The 24,083-nt window shown below is 41.1% G+C and overlaps 1 protein-coding gene across 6 annotated transcripts in view; it reads left to right on the plus strand.

The window, feature by feature from the left end:
• The window catches only part of arhgap32b (Rho GTPase activating protein 32b), a 124,388-nt gene that overhangs the window by 22,652 nt on the left and 77,653 nt on the right, over positions 1-24,083 (plus strand). For 4 of the 6 annotated variants that reach the window (XM_082549174.1, XM_082549176.1, XM_082549177.1 and 1 more), the window contains exon 2: positions 14,926-15,046. The exons of the other annotated variants lie outside the window; for them this stretch is intronic. In XM_082549174.1, the coding sequence (XP_082405300.1) occupies positions 14,952-15,046 (95 nt within the window). In that variant the 5' untranslated portion in view covers positions 14,926-14,951. The remainder of the gene's footprint in view (positions 1-14,925; positions 15,047-24,083) is intronic. 6 annotated transcript variants of the gene reach the window in all.

Here is a 24,083-nt window from a genome sequence, read left to right on the forward strand (position 1 = left end):
GAATCAGAATACCTTATTAATCCCTAAGGAAATTATGTGGGTTACATTTGCTCCAAGACAGTAACAGCAACACACTAAACTATTTAATAGGGGTGCAACGATACTCATATTGATATTGAACCGTTCGATGCAGTGCTTTCGGTTTGGTACGCATATGTATCGAACAATACAACATTTTTTATTTATTTTATCAACTTTTCTTTTGACGATGCTGTCTGTGTTGAGCGCTAGGTGGATCTGCGCTCGACAGTGCACCCCAGGCGGAGTAGTCGAACGCAGATTCACTGAGCGCAGGGCAAGCTAGCGAGACAGAAGTTAAGCTCTCCTTGCAACATGGCAAATTGAACCTCCTCCACCCTCATTCAGATCTGGCGTTTGGAGCTATTTTGGTTTTCATGTGACGTATGACCCTGAAGGTAAGAGCGTCATGGACTAAAGTAAAACAGTATGTTGGATGTGCCATGCAATGCTCAATTACATGGGTGGGAACTAGTGTGTTAGCGCAGTTAGCTCGTTAACGTGTTGGCCGTCCAGCCCCACGCACGGGGCGATCCGCGGTAGCTCGTTAATGGAGATTTGCCGTGTTGTGGCGTTAAGGTCATTTCAACGAGATTAACCTGAAAGCACTAGTGTGAACACGACGAATATGACTGCACATTTACTCCGACATCATCCTAGTGCAAAGACAAGTGGAAGCAGACAAAAACAACAAGCACGCATGCTACAAACTTTACCCGAGTCATTTAGACAGCCGTTAGCACATGATTCTCCTCATGGGGAACTGATATGTTTAATATGCTGCTGAGAATATAGCCCAGAAGAAGCGTATAGTATAGCTTTTATTTTGGAAAGAGCCATTTCTCTGTAATAAACTCTCTTTTCCAAAGATGAGTAATTTCTTGATCAGATAGATTTTTTTTTATTTTTTATTACTTTGTTGTTTCAGCACCATTAAATTTAAAAACTGTACTTTTGAGTTAAAATATATATTTATAATTTTAATAAATGACAAATTAAAAAGGCATGAACATTTTTTTTTTGTATCGAAAAAATATCGAACCGTGACACCAAAGTATCGAACCAAACTTTGGTGTCATGAAGAAAAACGCCGGAATAGGATAAGGTAATAAGAATAAGATACTGTATACAATAGAATAAAATACAACGTTGTCAGAAAGAGAGAATTGTACTTGGTGTGTACACGTGTGTGTTTGGTCAGCTGCGAAGTTCTTGTTGTGGAGTTTGACAGCAGAAGGAAGGAAAGCCCTGTGGAATCTCTCTGCCCACCATCGTGGGTGCTGCAGCCACTGAAGGAGCTGCTCAGTTCTGTCAGGGTCTCCTGCGTGGGGTGGGAGGTGTTGTCCAACAGGGAGCATCCTAGAACAGAGCTGGCACTCTCTTCCTCTCCCCGGCAGAGATGCTGCTGCACCAGCAGACCACACCGTAAAAGATGGCTGAGGGCACTATCACTATAGAGTCATAGAAGGTAGACCAGTTTATTGGTCAGATAAACACCAATGTGTCAAGTTTAAGAAATGGCACTATACACATACAAATCACTCAATTATACATATCAAGAATATTACAGAGGTGATTATAAATATCAAGAATATTGACAAAAAATATTACAGGGGTGGAAGATATGATTGAGATTTGACTCTAAATGTGAACTTTATTTGCTATTTTAACGTAGCGTGTGTGCAAAAGGGTGTAACTCTATTGCAATGTTTACAGTGCATTAGATGGAGCAGTTGTAGAGGGAGATGGCCACAGGCAGGAATTTCCTGTGTCGTTCAGTGGTGCTTTTTGGTAATCTCAGTGTATCACTGAAGATGCTCCTGTTACTAGCCATCACGTCATGAAGTGGGAGGGAGGCGTATTATACAGCATTGTCCTCATCCAGGACAACATCCGCCTCTTAGACACCACCCTAAGAGAGTCCGCCTCCATCCCTACAACATTACTGGCCTTGTGCATCATTTTATGGAGTCTGTTGGCATCTGCGACCCTCAACCTGCTGCCCCAGCATGCAACAGTATAGAAGATGGCACTGGCCCCAACAGACTCATAGAAAATCCTAAGCATTGTCCGACAGATGTTGAAGGACCTCAGCCGCCTTAGGAAAAAAACAGAGATGACTCTGGCCCTTCCTTTAGAGTGCAGTGGTTTTTTTAACCCAGTCCAGTTTATTGTTTATGTGTACTCCGAGGTATTTATAGTCCTCTACAATGTCCACATTGACCCTCTGGATTGAAACAGGGGTAAAGGTTTTCCTGGTCCTTCTAAAGTCCACAATCAATTCCTTGGTCTTTGACGCGTTGAGCTGCAGACAGGCCTGTGTTACACAAGCCTCGCCACTTGTGGGAAATGTTTGGATATGAAAGAGATTTTTCTCTTGCCACCAACAACATTTTTCATGTTTCTGCTGCCATTTGCCAAGCTGCTCCCTTTTCAGATGCACCACTTTAAATTCACTTTGCTGTGTGAATGTGAAGCAATGAAAGCAGCGAGACCAAGGAGCATACATGGGAGTCACTCGAAAGACTGACAAGTAACCTACTTCTGATAACTGAGTTTTGTTTATTTTAACTAGATGAAGATGTTTAAGTGACAGTTGAAATGAGCACTTTTACCTCACTGTGGTATTTGCATCATTAGAGTACAGATGCATGTTTTTCTTGGTCTTTCTGCTGCCTGCTCATTTTTCAGCTTGGTAATTTAGATCCACATCTCACTTTGTATTGTATTATCTCCTGTGGTAATTCACTAAACGTGTTCACCCCATGGTGTGGTGTTGCGAGTGGGTACCTTATCAGATTTTTACCTCCTAATTATCAGATTTTCTTACCCAGTCCTACACAAGGGCTCCTAAATCAGCTTCAAGGACACTCATGTTTTGCCTGCTCTTAGTCTGTTTGCTGCAATAAGTTCTATTTGTCTGGATACATTTCCTGGTCCAGGTGAATCACATCTTGGCTTTCTTTCTTTGGATTATCCCTCCCTGCTGCAAGGCAGTGATAATGAAGTAGAGCAGTGAAAAGGGTGTTTTCATACACAGTTTTTATTTTTTTGAAAGTACACCAGATTCTGTTTTAATGAGCTCATCCCCTCCCGTGATTCACACTTGGGTGTGTGTCTAACAGGAATCCAACTATTACTCAGATGAGGTCAGGCTCGCTGCAGACCACGCATCACATGAATCTCTTTGGTCATTTAGCACAAACAGGTTTTTGTCTCTTTATAACAGTCAAATAGAGCTGCAGAGGTTAGTCAGTGAATCCATCACTCAGCTAATCGACGTTGCCTGATCCACTGTTTTCCTGTGGAAATCGGCTGCTTATTAACGGTTGCTATGGTTTGGGCAGGCCTCTTTTTCAGGCAAAACTCATGAATAATTGCACACATTGTGCCTTCCTTGTATTATAGGGCTGTTCGATATAACGATATATATCGGATGACGATATAAAAAAATCTATCGTTTCATTTTACGCTATTGTTTGTTTCGTGGTGTTGCAAAATAAACTGTTTACGGCAATATTTTTTTCATCGTTCTGATGGTCACTGTAGTGGCTATATTAATTTCTTAAAGTTCTCTCTTTCTCTTATATTTAAAATAACCACACTACAGACGGACAAGCATTTGTTTTTATGCGTTGTCGTTAGCAACAGCGACGGTAAAACCACCGCGTGTCCGCTTGTTCCACATAAACCTTTCACAATAAAGCTCAAGATCCTGTTGAGACTTTTCAAAATAAACTGAATCACGTGAAAGATGCAGATTATTTACGGATGAGAAGCAAAAAGGAGCCGTCAGGTGCTAAAAAATAAACCTTAGACTCAAACGTTAGAACCGGCTTTTCCCCGCAGCACGCCGTGTAATAAATACTTACAAAGAAAACGGCGTACGTTAAAACGTAGGTCTAAAAATGTATAGTTTCATACATCGTTAAAACACTCGACTCCAGCTACACAACGCCCAGCTGGAAACACTTCACACAACTCGAGCTGCCCGAGATTCACAGAATTTACAGAAAATGTAAAATTTTTGTGATTTTACATCATTATCAGACAATAGATGTCTTATATCGGGACATGAGATTTTGATCATACCGCACAGCCCTACTTCTTCTTAAAACTGATGGGTTTTTTTTCTTTCTTTCTTTCTTTCTTTCTTTCATAACATAGCTGTGTCGCTAGCGATCACGTAGCACATCATTATATACCAGCTAGCCCAACTTCAGTAACCCTACAAACGTCACTGCTGTTTAGTTTTCTGTCTTCATTTATGTTGGAAGTGATAGCAGAGCTGTACGTTTGATTTTTTTCAGAAATCTCTCAGTCAGAACATGCAATATCATGCTTAGGTAACTAGCGAAACTAGCGAGCTAACTTCCGCTAGCTTCCTGCTAGCTTCTAACTCCGTTAAATGTAATACATTTTGTTTTCATGGATGCCTGGAAGTTAAACTTCATAGTTACACCTGGTAAAGCAGCAATGCTGATCGTTTTATTAAAGATGAAAGAATTTAGACAGTTTTTAACTCTTAGTGATGCTGCAGTGTTCGTTTGACCTGAAGTTTACGGAGTTTAGGACCCAGATTACTCCCAGATTTAAAGGCATCTTAGTCCGACAAATACGACAATAACGACGGCCGCTTGCATGTCCTGCAAAAAATGTGCTTTGTTGTGTATCTGACGGACAAACACCAAACCAGTTCCACATCACTGAAGTTGCACCATTTTTACAAACCAATTCTGGTTCATCTGTTTCACTCAACAATCGGCCATGTGCGTATGAAAACAAAGGCACTGCGCATGCGCGTTTTACTCATATTCTATCGCGATATTTCATTTTCCTATCGTTGCCTAACATTATACCGGTATTACCGTGAACGGTATAATATGGCCCAGCCCTAGGTCCAGCTTATGAATAGCAGTTACAGAGGTCTTTATATGAGCTCTGAACTCTCTCAAGGAGACACAAGATTTCAGCTTTAAAGTGCACTGAAGGTTATTCAATGACTGAGGTGTAAAGTTGGACAACGTTGTGCTACTGAGTTAAAAAATGATGTAAGAAGCAAACTAGAGGAACACAAATCATAGCAGCTGTTTGATGTTATTCAGGGTTTACCCAACATGGCATTGAACATGAAGCTGCTAGTAAAACTGCCTCCTTAACTAAATGAAGGCCAAGAAACCAGATTATAAAGTGCACAGTGATATCAAGATGTTTGATATGAAACATAAAGAACTGTGACACACAAAGTGCAAAGGAGGCAGCGTGCATATAAATAGTGTCGTCATTATCAAGAACATAAGTGCTTTTAATCAGTAAGGAAGAATACAACATTGTATTAACAATTTTAATAGATTTTTTTTTCAGTAAACTCATACAAAAGAAAGCATTTATAAAATCAACAGACTGAAGGTTGTAGTTGTTACAGTTTTGTATTTTCTAATTAGTTTTAGTTTTTGTCTGAAAGCTTTATTTTAGTAAGTATTCAGGACAACACTTTGTAAAGTCACACGACTCAGTTATGTAGACGTGCCGAGTCAGACCTTTCACCAGAGTAACAAAGATAAAGACATTTCCTGTGTATTTCTATTTTGAGTTAATTTGTAAGTTGTTTTTTTTTTTTTTTCAAACATCTTTTTAAAATATATTTTTTAATAATTTCAGTTGACCAAAAATATTTTTATCACATCCTAATCAAGCTTAATTGTATCCTTCATGTTGCTCTGTGTGCGTGGATCACACTGCAACACTATTATGAATTATAAATGTGTGTTTTTGAGTTGCCTTAAGGTCTCTAGCTCACTCGTGTTCTGGATTCAGTTTGTCTGTAACATTTCCTGATTATCTTAATCAAACGTTAAATATCTACTCAAATATACACAGAGACTGAGAGAAAGTGCTGTTCTCTTTAGTCTGATGCTAATCTGATAAGAACATCTAGGATATGAACTGCAAGTTGCCCAAAAACGTATTTGGTGATGATAACTAAAGCACTTGTAAAATATACAATTTTAAATTTTTGTTAACCTAATTAACTGAAAAAGAATTAATAAAATAAGAAGAGTCATGGTTTCTCTTTGGTTACACGTTCCTCAGTCAAGTCAGTTCAGCTACCTGCTTTCAAACGGCTCCGTCACACCAAAACTGGGAGAAGATCCACCCGCCAGCATGTTAAACTGGTTTAAATGCCACGGAACTGCATAAAGGATGGCTTTGGTATTACAGGAAGGCTTCAAGTCTGAGCTTCTCTTAACGTTTAAACAAGTGACGGCCTTCATTTAATTCAATTCACTGTAATTTCACACAAATGCTGTGTTGTGTTGCATGTGGCTTCAGATCCACGGGTTCCCTTGTTCTAAAACTGAACTGAATCAGGAGTTTTTGTTTTTTAAATTATTATCTTATGTAGTACTATGTGTACATCAGAGACGAGATTTTGAAAAATCAGTACATGTATTACAGTAAAATCAAAAGAAAAGATAAAATAATGAAAATGTCATTGGTCTTTCTTACCCTTCAGTTGAATCAGAATGTCTAATCTGAGGCTTACATCCAAGTATGAATATTGGGGAGTTAAAAATTTCCTGTAAAACTCCATATTTGAGCAAGCACTTATTGTTGGTGACACTATTTGGATGGATGGGTTCCAGGTGGTGCTTTAATTATAACTGAGAGATATTTTCTTAAATATGGACATGACATGTTTCATTCACCGTCACACATGAATATTTGATGCTGCAGAGTTTACTTTGTGTCTTGTAACTGATGTGTGGTGTTATTGGAGACCTTTTTTTAATGCAAGACAGTGCAGTATGTTTTCTTGTGTGTTTTCACTTGTGTTGGGTGTTAGAGAAACTTCACTTTCTTCCTCAAGGACGCTTTGACAGAACAGATGGCTCTCTTGAGGATCCAACCTGTAACCTTTGCGACGTGTCGTGTGACCTTTCAGAGCAGTTTCTCTCTAATCGACAGGCAGCTCTGCTCCTGGCATTACTGCTGCATGAATGGAGAATAAAGGCTGATTGCAGCGATAACACTGCAGGCACATTCGTTAGTTGTACACAAAAAGGTTTCCTAAACATCAGAGTGGTTCCTGCCACAAGTGTATCACATTGTACCCTTTAGAATGATTGTGTGAAGGCATTTCTCCACACACTGTTTTGTTGTACATTGCTGCTGGCACTAGCTCAAGGGTTCAATGGTTCTCCCAGTGCTGATGAGGCTCTGCAGAATAGAGTTTAACACAGTGGGAGGAATGTTGGAAATGGGGAAGAACCTCATTAAGCAAAAAACACAAGTCACTGTAAATGTCAGTCTTGTAGTGGCGTGGGAGTAAGATAAGAACCCAGGCACTGTTTAAAAAGGTAGTTTGATTTTAAAATATGTTCCTTAAAATGTTGAATAAACCTGTGAGTGAAATAGTGGATGTGACTTATGCAGTATGTGGCTGCTACAGTAGGAGTGTTGTTAACAACATAGTACTCCATTTTTAATTTATTTTTGATATTTGGGTCTTTGTATAGGTTTAAAATTATCTGTTGGGAGAAAAAAGAGAGACAAATATCAAAAACATAAACGTACCATTTTTAAATTATGTTAGCAAAAGTTCACACCCACATTTCACAGCAGACAGAGGTCTTCTATTGGTTACACATTTTTGGAGCATCTCTGCTTTCATTTTCATCCTCCCTCTCTTTATTGTTCTTAAATGAGGTTACAGAGCCCCTCTCAGCTGTTTACAGACTATTATGCTTCCTGTATGGTTAGCAGGATACAAACACTAGTTATTTGACAAATAAAGACCACGCACACGCATGAATGCTGGTAACGGCATGAGTTTATTTGGTTCTTTTCCACTTAACTCGACCACTTGGTTTTTAGGGGTTTCCATTAGGTGGTAGTACCGATTACCTAGTACTTTTTTTTTTTTTTAGTACCTACTTGACTGGGGATCAAAGTGATCTCTTCCGGTCCTGCATTTCTTCAATGATCCCACCCACATTAAGGTGGTACTCTACTGTAATGGACAACAAAAACAGTAGAGCCAAGCCGAGTAGGTGCTAGTGCAAAAAGGCTCTGGAAAAAAAAAATCAGAGGAAAGGTCTTTGAATTAGAAGTTTGTTTCACACGCTGCCTTCTGTTCATGTAGAATGTGTGTTATGATGTGAGTATGAAGGGTGCACAGTTACAGTGCAGGCCCCCTGCCGATGTGCTCTTTAGTGATCCCAGTGGGTATTTTCAAGTAGTTTATTTGAAAATACCCACTGGGCCGTTGTGTCTCTTTACTGGTAAGGCTATATGTGGAATTCCTATTTTGTACACCTCCCAGCACCACTCTTAATCCCTGCTCAGTGTGAATGTACTGGGAAAGAGGCATGAAAAGTCGACAAATCTCTGTTTATACTGTTACAGATAAATGTGGCAGAACTGAGCCGGCCTGCTGCTCACTCTCTAAATGATGTTTGTCGTGGGAAACTTTAATGACCTCTTCATTTTGCGAAACAACTTTTACAAATTGCTGCTTGCCTGTCCGTATCAGAAAGCATGAAATGGTTGCATATTGCTGGTATTCAGTGAGCCTCTCAGAGACACTGGAGTGAAATGCTCCATTCAAAGCTCAATGCTGTTGCTAGGTTGTCAAAAACTGGTCCAGAAGTGTCCAGGTTGCCATTACTGGCTAATTTGCACATCAATGTATTTGAAGTCTTTCAAGTTAGGGAAAGGGCTCCACTGGATGGGCCCCCAGTGGTTTATCATTCTGTGCGTGTTCGAGGTCGAGGAGGTCAGCGGTGTCAGAACAGGAGGCGACTACATGCTGGCGCTCCTTTGGCGTGTTTTAGCCACAGTAGTGAAATGGCTCTATGGAGGTGGCGTGTTTGTATGTACCCAAATCTACTACTTTACTTCAGATATTTTAATGACTGTTGCAGTTCTCCATCAGCCCCTTTAAGCTCCAGTATGCCTGCCGTGTTGGTCGCTTCACATGGCACCAGTAACATCTATAACAGCCACTTGTATTTATAGAAGGAAGTGAATCTCTGAGGTTCTGTACAACCTGAGACTCCTCTGTCTTCAGCCCAGCCATGGTGGCAGCGGCACCATGTTACAAAAATCAAGAGATGTGCGACAGGTCAAAGCCAGTCGAGGTGACATCAGATCCATCGTGCCACAGGGTGATGGATCAGCGTGAGCACAAAAGCACCCTTCACCTGTCAAACAGTTTCCCTGAACTCGAAAGTTTGAACTACTTAAAACTCTAACTTACCCATCCTATAACTCATTATACAGGACAGTTGAGCTTTTTCAGTGGTTTCCATTCAAGGTTTCGTGGAGGTTTTTACTATTAATGTTGGTGCTTCCTAAAAGTCTGTTTAGATTATTCCTTAAACACAAACATGATGAAACAACTAGAATATTTACGTGGTGTCCACAAAAGGATAAATGGAGACCAAACGAATAATTCAATTCACATTTCTCCAGGATGAGGTGACATCTCATGTCATATTGATTTGTTTTATCTTCTTTTTTTGAAGTGTCACAGTTTGGTGTTTTTTGGAGCCAGAAATTACTATACAAGGATAAAAGGGTAGCATGCTAAATTATATGCTATCGCTAGCTAGTTTAGATGGCAAGTTGCATCAGACGTGTATGCAAGGCTGCAACGATTCGCCGACATAATCGTCGATGCAGAATTTTATTGACGTGTCATATTCTAAATGTGTAAATGTGTTATTTTAATACACTACAGCAAGCGATGGGGGCACTAACGCCTAAATCATCTGCTAAGACTGCTCTCAGTACTAACGAAGAAGAACGTACTGTGAACAGCAAAGTAGGAGGAAGTTTAAAAAAATGGAAACAGATTTAAAAAATAGAGTGAAAGCATTAAACAGAAAACAAAGTTAAATGCAGACTGTTCAAAGTAGAACTTTCCTTCCATGACAGCATTTTTCTTTTCAATGCTGCTATCATTTCAGTAATTAATGTCCAGTACTCAATGCAGCTCTGTTTATAGACATACAATTTCTGCTTTGTTTTAATCTCATAATCTCAGATTTATTTATTTTTTAATGCTGAAGTCATTACTGTACAAATCTGAAGCGCTAGAATTACTGTTGAGCTGTAACAGAGAAAAGGTAAATGAGAGAAGCTCATGTTGCAGACGAGCATCAAGTCTCTGTCTCTTTAAATTGTAGCTGCTGTGGCTTAAAGTGAAGGAGGGATGAGTGAACTTCGCCTTGCTGATATTGATTTAATGTTGAGTGACCTGTTTATATTTATGACTCACTACCGCACTCCGGAGACGCTCTGCTTCGTGACATTGAACCGAAAGTGACAGAGGCAAAAGATAAAAAGTTAAAATGTGACCTTTATGGGAATTAACATTTTCACACTCATTTCTTAAACTGAAATGTAATTGAATTCGATTTTTATTTTTAAAGAAAAACTACAAGTAAACTTAAGATCTTAACCGTCACATTGTCTGAATTTTTCCAGTTTTCCATGTTCCAGTTTTTGGACCTGGTGCGTCCCCTAGCTGATACATTTGGGAGCATGGATGGTTGCATTTGCATTGAGACAATAATTACATCTTCATATCTATTTTTTTATGTTTGTTTGTTTGATTAAACATGAAAGAATGTACATGTACGTGGACCGGAAAATATTAGAACATTGACTTATTCTAAGTAAAGGAACATGCTCGACTAGTTGACTAATCATCACCATTGTTACTAGTAGGTTCCAGATGTGGTAGCCGTTTAATACGACCTCGGGGTAATAAACTTAGGTTTATCAGTTTTTCTACTGTTAATTTGTCGTGTTTGAGTAATATGTGAACATCTTTTGTAGTATCGTGTTTTTTAATATCATATTCTTTCCATTGGTTTATTTTAAGTGTCTTTCTTTTTCGTCGTCTGGAGTATAATGTGTAATGTTGATAATGCGTGATGCAAGCTGTTAATCGGCATGATTAATGGTGACTAATGGTTTGGAATGCCCTTTTTATTAGTTTTTTTCACTACTTTAACTTGATATATGAGGGTGTTTTTTAGTTTTAGACTAGTCGGTTAGTCTAATTCTTTTTCCTTGTTTAGTCGACTAAGAAATTAGTTGTCCTGATGATCCGTTAATGCATTGTAGGCTCAGGGGGCTAGCTTATCCCAGTGTCAGAATGTAAAAGTTGGGGTACACAGGGCCACCAGAGAGAGACAACCACATACCAGAAGGGTCTGCTACAGAAATAAACGGCTGAGCGAGCCAAGCATAAAGTCTGAATGGCTAAGTCACTGTGGTAACTTGAACTAAACACCTAACCTGTTCTGGAGCATCTTATATTCTGAGTTTTGGTTTAACATCAGCTGGAAGTGCCAACTTTTCACAGAACCTTTAATTTACAGTATGTTTGAGGTACATTGTATATTCTCACTTTAAATGTGCAAGTTGTTAAGCCGTACCTAAGTAAAACCACTGAAACAGCGGGTCACATTTTCACAGCAACGAGCATGTATTCATTTGGTGCAGCGAATGTGTAAATGTTGGTATTCTTTATTATAATCTGCCAAGTCCGGAAATACAGCTTCTAGAACAAAAACCAAGAATACTTCTTCAATCAGTTTAAAATGTCAGAGCTTTAATGTTCAGTCATCACAGTGGAAATAAACAGCAACGCGGAGAGTGAGCCAGCAAAGGCAAACAAAACTATGTTGACCTTCCTTCGTAGAACACCCCCCGGAGGTCTGAACCTAGAGCCTTTTTGCTGTGAGATGAGATTGCTAACCGCTCCCAGTTGGGCTCTAGTAAGCTCAAGATTTCCTGTTTTTGCCATTCAGATTAGAGTGAGGATGTTTATTGTGTAGAGACTATTGAATCTTGATTTTTAATCTCCTGTGAGATGAGCTGAGGCTCTGTCCTCTCTCAAGGTCAGCCATGTTGTAGCTTTTTCTGCTGCATCAGGTGTTCGTGGGAAGCTCACCCTGCTTTGCTGTGCCTGGCTGCCTGCTTGGTATACACAAACTCGCTTTCTGTTAACAAATGCACACACTTCATTCCGTCTGCACACGGTACCTAAAGGGATATGTGTTTCCATACCCACAGCATAAACAGGCGGACGAAGTCACACAAAAAACATCTAGTTAATGTCAAATGGGATGAGCTGCCTTTGTGTGTGAGTTAACAGTAGCTCAGGGCAAGCTGTGTTTCCAACATGAAGCCCATGTCCATGTCAACAACTTGCCCGGGTTGTGCCAGGCCAGTCCGCTTGTGCATAGCAGTCAATACAGCCACGTGCTGCAGGTCAATAATGTGGTGGTTAAAAAAGGTGAACTGCGCTGTGCAGCATACAGAAAAGTTTATCATCTTTCCATTCAGACTTACTGCTTATATCAAAGACGGTCACAGGTCAAAAGAGTTCGTCGCTTTTCGATTGGTTTGGAAGAAGCTTAATCACTCTGGATTCAAGTGCATGCTTGTTATTTTCAGGACAAAGATCTCTGAGTCACTTAACTCATTCACTGCCAATGGCTGGCAGTGAATGAGTTAAACCCATTGACTCATTCACTGCAATTGACGGCTATAGACGTCAATGGCAGTGAATGAGTTAAATGTCTCAAAAGAAGGTGAGGCAAATATTTGGAGTCTCTAATACTGGCATTAAATTACTATCCATGTTAATAGATGACATGTGCCTTTTAAACATGGTGCCTTTTTTGCCTGAGCTACACTCTGTGTGCACCAGAGAGGCCGGAGGATTACGTATGCCCGGCAAGTCTGCCTCGGATGTAGAACCAGCTGCTTCAGTGTGGCTTGTGAAGATCCTCTTCCTCCTACGCTTTCTCCTCTCGCGCCCCACTCTTGGCACCATCTTCTTGGGATTACAGAGCGTAGCCATTGACTGCCACAGAAATCTGGCTCTTTGGCTCCCAGGGGATGTAAAGTTCTTGGTCATTCCTGTTGTGTCACTGTGATCTATTTTGTTGCACTGACATGTTAAGATTTCCCTGGGAGGTTTTGTGGTGGGTGGTATTACAGAGATAATACCAGAGATGCGAAGATGTTCTCTCCTGTGATTATAGTCACGGTGATGATTCAGTGGGTGGGTGATGAGCGCTGTTAATATTCCCTAAAGTCACCTTAATCACTGTACAATGCTCCCACTATGTGTGCTTGGCACTGAACACAGGAAGGAGTGCTAGCTGTTTCTATGACGTGCAGAGACCCCTCAGGTAGTAACTTTATTCCATAGTCACATGATGACAAAATAATTTAAAGCATTTTGCAATTCATTCATTTGAAGGAAAAACATAGTTTTGGTTCAGGTTATAAGTCTGATGTGTAATAACTTCAAAGGACTTTCAGCTCCTACATGTTTCTGCTTGAACACATAATAACCTGCATCCGCTAAATGGAGCAAGATGATATAAGGTGTGATTTTAATAAACAAAGAACAAAGTGAACACACATTTAAAGATTCTCGGTTTAAAAACATTCAAAGGCTGCAGGTGGATCTTAAGAGCAGTAGTGAACGGTAACTATAGCTATACGTACAGGTTGTTTAGTTGTTATAAGTGATGGATGCATCGATGGTGTCAGTTTGTAAGCCTCACATTTCCTTGTTTGCGCCTTTGATATATCAGGGTTTGCATCTTCTCGTGATATGTTACATTACTGTAAATTAAATCTTTGTCGAACTGTTGCCTTTATAGAATAAGCACTTGAAGATATTAGGAAGTAGTCATTTTTCAACACAGAAAATAATTTCTGGTAAGTAGTAAATTACATGATTCTTATATAGCGCTTTTCTACTCTTCGTAGTACTCAAAGCGCTCTATACAACATGCCATATTCACACCCATTCGCACAAGCACAGTCTTCTATAATTTCAGTGCTTACTAACTACCATTCATACACATTCGTACTCCGATGCATCTGAGAGCAGCTTGGGGTTAATATCTTGCCCAAAGATATTTGGCATGCAGACTGGTGAAGCCAGGGATCGAACCACCAACTTCTTTGCATGTGTTTACTTTGTCTCACTCCTTCATTTAACAGATATGTTGTTTACCAAAGAGTAACTGCCACAGGCTGCAGTAGACTGTAAAGCAAACAAACTGTTTTTTACCAGACTAACATGAGAAATCGCTGCGCATGATGGATAAGTTGAAATGCTGCTGCACAACCAACTCGACCAGTCAGAGGCCGGTGTTGAGCTTTTTGGTAAGCGTAGTAACTTTTGGCGTGAGATTTGCATTGCTGAACATCCTATGCTAGCATTCTGCTTGTAGTTTGTGGCTGACGTTGATGAGGGTGGAGAACACATTCGTTTGCTATAACCTTTTAGGACTTTCTGGAATGTTTTTGGAACTTTCCCTTGAAATCAGACCTACTTGTGGAGATGTGAAAAAGAATGGCTGACCAAAAGATGCGAGGACTGTAAAAAGACTGTTTGAGGATGGAGACTTCAGACAGCACAGCTACCGCAGCGGGAAAGCCGATGGAGCTGATGATGTTGTTTGACTTTTGGTTCACATTGGACAGCGTGTGCCATGTGTTGGGACCAAAGAAAAAAATCCTGTCGTGCAAAAGTCATGACTTATCTGGTCTGCTGACTAAAGTTAATTTGTTTTTGTTTTTTTTCTACCACCCCAATCTCACCCACCCCCCCACCCCGCCCGTCTTCGCACATCTTTTCCTGTGTACCTTTTACACCACATCATGTTCTCAGTCTTGTCTCTTTTCTTATTCCCCACATTCCTCTCCATCCCTCTGCTTTCCCCCCCCCTCTGTCGAGTTCCTACATGTGATTTCTTTTTATCTCGTTCCTCTTTCTCCCTCTTGCTCTACCTCTTCACATCCTCCCCCTTCCCTCCCGCCCCCTCCCTCTCTCCCCCTCCCTCTCCGCTTCTCTGGCAGGCTTCTCATTGCAGTGAGTCAGTATCATGGAGGCAGGCAGCGGGGCTGCCGCAGCAGTGGGGAGTGCAGCACTGGGTTTACTGGGAGCCACAGCCACATCCAGCCATGACATCTTGGACAGGTAAGCGAGCTGCATGAGGCTGGCACACACCCCCAGGAACACACTGCCCCCGACGTTCTCCATCAGAGTGGAGAGTGTGTGGAAGAGAAGGACCACACCTTAGGGCTTTGAATAGCATGTTAGTTTGTTTATACTCAGAAAACAGGTATGGAGAGTTTGTGAGCATCTGTGTGTGTTTTGGGGGTGAGGTCGGAGGATGGGAAGGGGTGTGTGTGTGCTTGCTTACTTACAGTAAGTGAGCCCATCTTCTTCTCTCTGTGCATGCGTGTGTCTCGTCTTCTGTACCATTACTCTCACTTCATGTGAGGCAAATGCACTGGCAGGCAGTTCAGTTTTTCAGCTGATAGTTGGAGAATCTGGTTTGTGCTTGTAAGAGTGTGTGTGTGTTCACGCTATGACACAAGGGGGGAGTTACTTGGCTTCCTCTGTGCCTGAAGGAGAAATGACACCAGGGTATGCGCATGCAGAGGAGGAGGGGAGGCATTGGTAAACGTGCCAGGCCGGACAGACTACAGAGGACATTTGTAGAGAACGTATTTTTGTAAACCGTTAGGAGCTTTGAATTTTCTGGGTATTTTGTCAAAAACTGAAGTAAACGTGCCTGAGCGCTGTAGCTTTGCTGATAGGTTGAGTTTGTACAGCCCCCCCCCCTCACACTCCAGCACACACACACACAGACACACACACACACAGAAACCGTAAAGCCCCATAGCAACTAGCCATCACTGCTGGAAACTCCTCATTCAGACTCCCAGATCCCAGCTCCAAAAACCAGTGTCCCCATCGATAGGCTGAGTAGATCAGCTTTCAGCTAGTTACGTCATCTCTACAGCTGTGCACCCACACCCACACGGACTGTCGTCACACACACCCTCCCCTCAAGCATGCACATTCACAAAAACGCATATGGACTTTCATCCAGTAAACACGCATGCTTCACAGGGATGTTTTAGGACAAACACTGCTGTAGCTGTTCCAAGGTATGCCTCCCTGTGCATAGCGAGCTCTATCATGAGCCAGCGGGTGCTCCTGGAACATTCCGGTTGTTACGCTCTCTACCACTGAGGTATAAGTAATCTCCGACACGTTCCGGGGATCTCCTTTGACACATTATACAATGTGAGATTGCATAATGAAGGGAATGAAGGCTGTGAGTCATTTAGCTGTTATTTCCTTACTATTTCTGTTAGTCACCACTCGCATTTGATTGACGAAGACAGATTTTCTGCAGCCTTCTCTGAACTACACCTTTATGCTGTTCGTCTGAGCAGGTAGACAGAGGCCTCTGTCTATCTCGCCAACGTTACTGCTAATGTGGGCTATTCTCGCTGCTGGATTAGTGGCGTGTCGTGCGCATCTGTCTGTGTTTTTGCAGATGTGCTGTCTAGCTTAGTTTTTCTATTTTTTGCTCATGGTGTTGGGGATTACAGTTAAGGCCGCTCAGCTCTTCCACCTGCCCCTTTCTCAGTGCCCCTCCAGTCCTGAACTGGGTCTAAATCCTGTACTGAGGTTACCATGGCAGCAGCAGCTTAGCATATATGAGACAGTGGTCCCAGCAAAGGGAAACTATGAATTGGATGATTCCTTTTTTGCTAAATGTTTCCTGATGATGATGATGTATAAAGTATCTATACAGGAGTATGTCTGCTCAACCTGACACTGCAGATTATTTCTTTTTTCTGTGTGGGTAGGAGAAGGTTTTTGGCTTGACCTAGTGCAGTATAAAAGTAGCCGGCTGAATCGTGGTGGACAAAGTTTGATCACAGGATCAGGAGCCGGGACTGACGAGTGACGAGAACCCCAATTGGGGACACGAGGGCCTCAGGAGGTGACGCAGAGCTGAATGCTGTAAAGCTGCATGCTGTTTTGGGATGTCGTAATCAAGTCTGGGATAAGCGGACCACAGAGCAGGATGGAGTGCAGGAGGAGGCCTATGCAAACGAACCAAATGGATCACATTGCTGGTAATTTAAGGCGGGCGCAGGCTGCTGGGGGTATAGCTTTCATGTGTTGATTCAGGGATCTGATAAAACGTTAATGAGTAACTTGATGTTTATCTGAGCTCACAAGATGTGCAGGTTTGAGCTGAGAGTGCAGCATGTTTTTTAACATGTCACCCAAGGGCAAGTATGTCAGTTTTTACTTGTGAATATACATTTACTTTTTGTTGTTAATACTGCTAAACACATTAAAACAACTGAGTCTTTCTGCTTTGACAAGTCTGAGGAAATATCCTTGATTATGTCATAGTGTTGTCATCGTTTGTGATATTGTGTTTTTGGCGATTAGGTTTAGAGACTAGTGTGCAAGATCTGAGGAAATTACCACAGCAAGGGTCTAATGAAAGATCATTTTGAGTTGCATTGTGGGAAATCTCTGCCTTTGCTCCTTTCTGATTGTTTTGATTTTGCAAAATGTTCAGAGACATATTACGTTGCAGCCTTTTAAACAGAGTGGCTGGGTTTACAAAGCATACACAGCTTATGAGTCTATGGGGAAGAAAATGCCATCTGATTCAGGATAACATCATTTGTCTCGTGACTATGGAAGTTAATCATGAGACAAGTTAAATCTTTGAATAGGAAACATAATGTTTGGATCTTGGGCAATGTGGTGACAAATGTCCTAATAAGAAAAAATAACTTTCCTATATGTAGCACATGTTGTACATACATGTCCAGACTCGAAAACAAGCATCTTAAAACTATATAGCGCAGAAGTCCCACCCACTTGTTTTTCAAACCTGGGTTTGCGAGGGGCAGCCAGTGAGAAGAAAACTGCCTTAAAGGGCACCAAGGCCCAGTATAAGATACATAGGAGTTATGTGTTAATTGGGAATCATGCAAAGCTGCTCCAGCAAATTCTAAAGAAATAAAGGTGCAGTTTGAAATGAGCAGAACACGTCCCCTTTAACAAACTCTTCCAAGTGAATTAATCAGAGAGGCTTCAAATTCAGATTTGGTTCGTGTCCTCTGAAGAGCGTTGCAATGCATCATTATGGAAATTGCGACTTTTCATTGAACAGTGTTTCATTGAACATTGTTGCCGTGGCAACATCCAGGCATACAATGTGCGGCCGTGAAAAAGAAAGTTGTTTTAACACAATTATACATTGTCCAATGTTCCTATGCTGAGAGAGACATTCTGTGTCGTAGGGCAACAGAAAGCCGACAGTAGATGTATTTCCACATGTGATGTGCAGCTTCGTAACAATTATGTCGATCCATTCACTCTTAATGTCCAAGAGTGAATGGATCTACATCAGCGGTCCCCAACCTTTTTTGCGCCACGGACTGGTTTATGCCCGACATTATTTTCTTTTCTAAATGTACTTGTATATTGTTCACATGTTGAAATAAATTACCAATCAATCAATCAATTATTTTCACGGACCGGCCTTTAAGGTGTCGCGGATAAATACAACAAAATAAAACTAGTACCGGTACCGAAAAAAAGAAGATTTATTCATAACACACGTGAAAAGACCCAGGAAAACAGAGTTAACGATAAAAACGATAACAAAATAACGCTGAAAACCGATAAAAACCCTGAAAACCAGACATTTCACGCTTGAGCCTCAACTCTCGCGGCCCGGTACCAAACGACTCACGGACCGGTACCGGTCCGAGGCCCGGGGGTTGGGGACCGCTGATCTACATGACGCCAAAGCCCCTCAACTCTCTCACACTAATGAGCCCAAAGGTACAAGGACCCAATCACTGGTGCTTGGAGATTTAAAATCTTTTAGTCCTTAGTCACTAGTCAGCAATAACCCAGGAAAATGCACTTTTTAAATTATGATTACATTTATTAAGAGAAATAAGCTGTCCAACCTACCTGGCTTTTTCTGGAAAAAGTAGTTACCCCCTCACTTGTCCCAGACCTCTTTTACCTTGTCAACAGTCAGTGTTCATGACTCAGCAGCAAGAAAGAGAATGGAAAAAAATGGTATCCAAGGGAGAAAGCCACTGCTGGACTAACAGGATCATCTCACTTTTACCAAAAAACATCTTAATGATCCACAAGACTTTTTAAAGGTTTGCATTTCATTACATCTGTCATAAAACTAACACAGCATTTCATAAACTTGTGGTAGTGTAATATTCTGGGGCCGCTTCAGGACCTGAACAGCATCCCATAATTGATGAAACCATAAATTCTGTTCTCTGAAAGGAGAATGTTTGGACCTTGAAATCAGCATGTCCACCTCTGAATTTAACATAAATAATAATATTGTAATAAAAATTACAAAGTGTGCCACTTATCGCAAAGTTCATATCTGACCCAACAGCATCATTATTCATATATATTCGTATATATCCACATACGTATCTTAGATTTTTAATAATATATGCTGCCCAGCAGCCACGCTACTCTTTAATGGTTGGTTAATGGTTATTACAGTCGAGCATTTATTCCATGCCCAGTTTTTGCTGAGCAACAGATATACTTAATCAATAGCAGAGAAATATTTATGGAGCCATCAAGACATATTTCAGTTGAGCATTGATAGCTGCTGACCCTGTAGTGCTGTTTAAAAGTACAGCTGGAGCACAACAACATGCCGGATCAGAGCTTCCCCTTCATAGGATGAAAACAGTTCATTAGTAACTGGTAGAAATATGTGGATGGAAGTCCCGTCTGTGATGCCATATGTAGGACAGATAAACTGCCTCACTGGGATGGCAGCTAAACTGCTGGCTGACTGGAGAGACTTCCAGCCTGTGGATGAGATCCAAAACATGCATAAGGTTGAAATCCTGTGCGCTGCCTACTGATGGATTCCACCCTGTTTGCTGTCTTTCTATCCATTTATTGCTGCTCTTTGCTTTCCCAGATTTTTTCCTTTTAAATGGGAAATGACATGCATCAGACTTTACTTTTGATCTGCTCAAAAGAACATTTTATTATTATTATTGTTATTATTGATATTTCATAGCCAGTCAGAGAAAAAAGCCCAGTTTTCTATTGAATTTTCACGTATTGATGCCCTGAATAGAACATGCCATTTTTCCAATTGAGGTTTTTTGTCAGGCACGTTAGTTTCCAGTTGATGCTCCACGGATTATCCAACCCAAAATTATAAGTATCAAAACTTTATAAAAAATGGTCTGGTCTTATTAACTTAATATCTAGAATTTTAGTTATTGTACATTATCAGGATGTTCTTTGTGACCAAGACGTGAGGTGATGCAAGAGTTAAAATGAAAAACCAGAGTGCATCAAACTATTTGCAACATGAAATGTATTTAACTTTGCTTTTGGAACCTTGGGAATCCTGTTTAACTTGGAGTTAGATGGGAATCTAAAATAAGGGAGGAAAATGACACCTGTGGAACCTGTTATATGCAGTAGCAGAAGAAATGCAAACTGATACCCCTGAAAACCACGTTGTTAGTTGTTAAACCAAGAGAAAAAAAAACTAGTGGACTTTTTTTCTTCTTTCTGAGACAGAAAACCTATAAAATGTTTTAAACTGAGCAAATTATAAATGGACGAAGTCAGGAATTGGCCAAACAAATTCACCTCAAAATCCAAATCCATTTTGGAGCTGTGTGAAACCACTAATACATTTCCTCAGTAGTTGCTGATATGTGAGGTGCTTTGCTCCATGTATAACATTGCAAGCACAAAAAGTCAGTTTAGTTTGCTGGCTGATGTTAGCTGTGCTTGCAGGTTTTTTTCCATGTCGGTATCAACATCCCCGGTGCAGAATGCGGTTACACCCTGCTTTGGATGCTTGCTTATATTTCAGTTTGATCTGATGAAGCTGATGTCCAGCTGCTTTGTTGTTTAAAAGAACAAAGCAAAACAAAAAGAGATCAAAGTAGTGTAGATGAGTGCTGGTTAACACGGCTATCATCTGTTTTCTAGCCCCCAACACGTTTACAACTGTCATTGTAACATCTACTGACAGAACATTAATAATGTCTCTGAGTTCCCACATTATGAACTGATCACCTGCATGTCTTTGGACTGTGGGAGGAAGCCAGGTTACCTGGAGAAAACACACAGGGAGACTTGCTGACCCCATACGGGAAAGCCCCCGCTCACAGTGAGGTGCCACTGCTAAGCATCACATCACTGTGCTGCCTCTTAGCATTCTTGTCAAATCCAAAATCAACCAAAATGCAGATTTTTGTCCTCTCATGAAGCTGAAAAATCTCCAGAGAGCACCACGAGTACCGAGTTCTGCCATTTTTTCGTAGACACAAAACAAACAAATGTTACTGTGTTGCCTGCATAGTTGTCAGGCTTTGGTGGCGCTACAGCAGTGTCTACATGACTGATTAAAAGTGTGATAATCAAACATGGTTTTAATGATGAAGCTGAATGATAACACTGATTGTTGGGCATTTCGGCACTGAACCCAGCAACGTCTTCACCGGTATTGAAAAAGGTGTAATATGATGTAATCATGGTAGTCGTGAGATGCAAGGGTTCTGTGCTTCAGTTTCACAGCTCCGCACCGGAGTTGTCAGAATCCCAGAGATCTCACTTCAGAGGCTTTATGGTGATCACATTCAGGCAATGATATGATGTGCTTCATGATAGAACTGTGAGATTCTGATAGCTCTGTTCACCTAAGGCGAATGCAGAGTTAGTCATATAAATGTCAGGAGGCCATACCTTCATCTGTCTTGAATAGGACGCAACCCTTTGTTTTTAAAGCATGTGCTTTCAGGTTTCATTCACCAAACAACTGAGTTATATTTACACATCGGCCTACCGGCAAATGCCCAATGGCCAGTCCAGCTGTTAACCTGCAACCAAATCTGCAGCTCCACACAGCAATGTTACGACTTGGATTATATCGTATAACTCGTAACTCTTATGCTAGCTCCCCCCTGTAGCCTACTGTCTGAAATACCCGACGGTTGCAATAATTCTTTAAGTGTTATTTTTTTGGTATTCTAATTTTACCGAAGTTTACTAAACTCAACAAACTTAATATTACTTACCGGGACATTTATTCTCTCCTCATTTTCTTTTGCCGAAAAATTGTTTCCTGCGGTGCCTCTTTCGCGCTTGGCTCGCCTACCTTTGCTAACGTGATGCTCATAGTGCAAAAGCCGATGCTGCATTCACTTACACTCGGATATCTGAGCTTCACTGTGAAAACATAACCGTCCATTTGATATTTGATTGAATTTTATTGTTTTAGCTTCGGGGTGGCACCTGGGGTGGCCAGTCTGGTTGGGAGGGTGGTATTTTTTTTTTTTAGAGCTCTGGCAGTGCTCATCCTTTTCCACCTTGCACAAAGAAGCAGTCCTGATGATGGGTTAGGGACCTTCTTCAGCCCTGTCCAGCTCTTCTGGAGCTCTTCAGGAGGAATCGGACTACCTGTGCAACCTCTGTAGGGTTAGATATCGCCTCATGCTGTCAGTTGTGACATTGACCCTAGCTTGTAAACAACAGAAAATGTGAGTAGGGAAAAGTGTCAGTGGCCTCCACCTGTAAAGCCACTGCTGTTTCCCGGGGTTGTACCACTGTTGCCTCTGCAGAGCACCTGTTGCTAATTTTGTTAACACCAAAGCAGCTGAAAATGATTAACAACACCCTCTGCTACTCGGCTGCCCAGGACAATATCCTGCAAGTTAACGTGATGCTATACTCAGATTAAAATGTGTTTCTTTTCTTTTTTGGCTGTGTGTGTGTGCGTGTGTGCGTGCGTGCGCGCGTGCGTGCGTGCGTGCATGCGTGCGGTTTTTAGTGAAATTTCAGCTCGGTTTCGGGATATTCAATCACTGAAAGGAAATGTATTAAAACAACAGTGGGGAACTAAAACTAGTTCCACCTCTGTGAGGGAGAGACTTCCTAAGCCTTTTATACGTCTGAATATCTGAAATGTGAATACTGTTCCAGTACCAAAGATGATATAGACTCATTTATGCCTCTTGCCAGAGAAAACATTCCACTGTATATAAAACATAAAGAAATAGAAATTGCAGAGAGTTAAAACCTTTCGCTTCCTTTTTGATGGTAATTAGCCCAAAGGCTTAGGAAGTCTCTCTGCGTCACGGAGGTGGAACCAGTTTCAGTTCCCCACCGTTGTTTTCATTCATTCCCTTTCAGTGATTGAATGTCCCGAAACCGAGCTCGAATTTCACATAAAAATTTCTGGAGCCAGAGGCAGCTCCTAGAAGCTGGTTATGTTATATTGGATAGCCAGGCCCTGCCCAGCTGCTTCTCACGTTAAAGTACAGTATGTTGATTCACAGACTAATCAGTGTCCTAGCAAGTCTGTCTGTAATAGCGATGAAGTTGGCTGAGTTTTTAAATTGCACACTTTTAAAACACAAAGTCATGGAAGGAACCGAAAGAAACAACTGTCACCGTCAGTGCAATAAACTGCTTTCTTTCAGTTCTGGACGTGCTGATTCACTAGCTTATTCCTTGTGGATAAATTATTGACTTGAAATATCAATTTAAACTAAACAAATTCACTTAATTCTTGTGAGGCCGAACATGAGGCAGTATACTCCCTGCAGCCCCCATTTGCTATTTGCTGGATATCTCTTTCACCAAACCAGTGCCATGATATTCTCTGGAGGGTAATATTGGCAGTTCTAAAAGTGGCATGTATCCATGTGTGTTCAGTTCAGTACAGAAAACATGTTTATGCTCTTAAGAGTTGCTCTCATAAATAGTGATCAGAGCCACCCAAACTGGCATTACTAGTTGTTATTGTGCTTTGTCTGTATTTATTCATGTCTCATCTCTGACTTTGTGCCGTTTACCTTTAGACTCGCCTTCATTTGCAAATTACTGCTCGTCAAGTGAGTGATTTCCGTCTTGTATGCATGAATATTTTTATTCATGCTTTCAAATGCTGTTCTGGACTCATTCTTTGTGAGTGACTCTCAGATCAATATGGAAATTACTCTCAAAGTTTAGTTGACCCCAAGTCCCAAAGGTACTACAGAACTGTAATGGAAGCATCTCAAATTCATTTCACAGCAGGAGAACAAGCCTAAACATTCAGTCATAAGCATTCACTCCAGCCAAAAGAAGAACAACAGATGGTGTCCCCACA

This window comes from Aulonocara stuartgranti (genome assembly GCF_965226115.1).
Source record: "Aulonocara stuartgranti genome assembly, chromosome: 10".
Lineage (NCBI taxonomy): Eukaryota > Metazoa > Chordata > Actinopteri > Cichliformes > Cichlidae > Aulonocara > Aulonocara stuartgranti.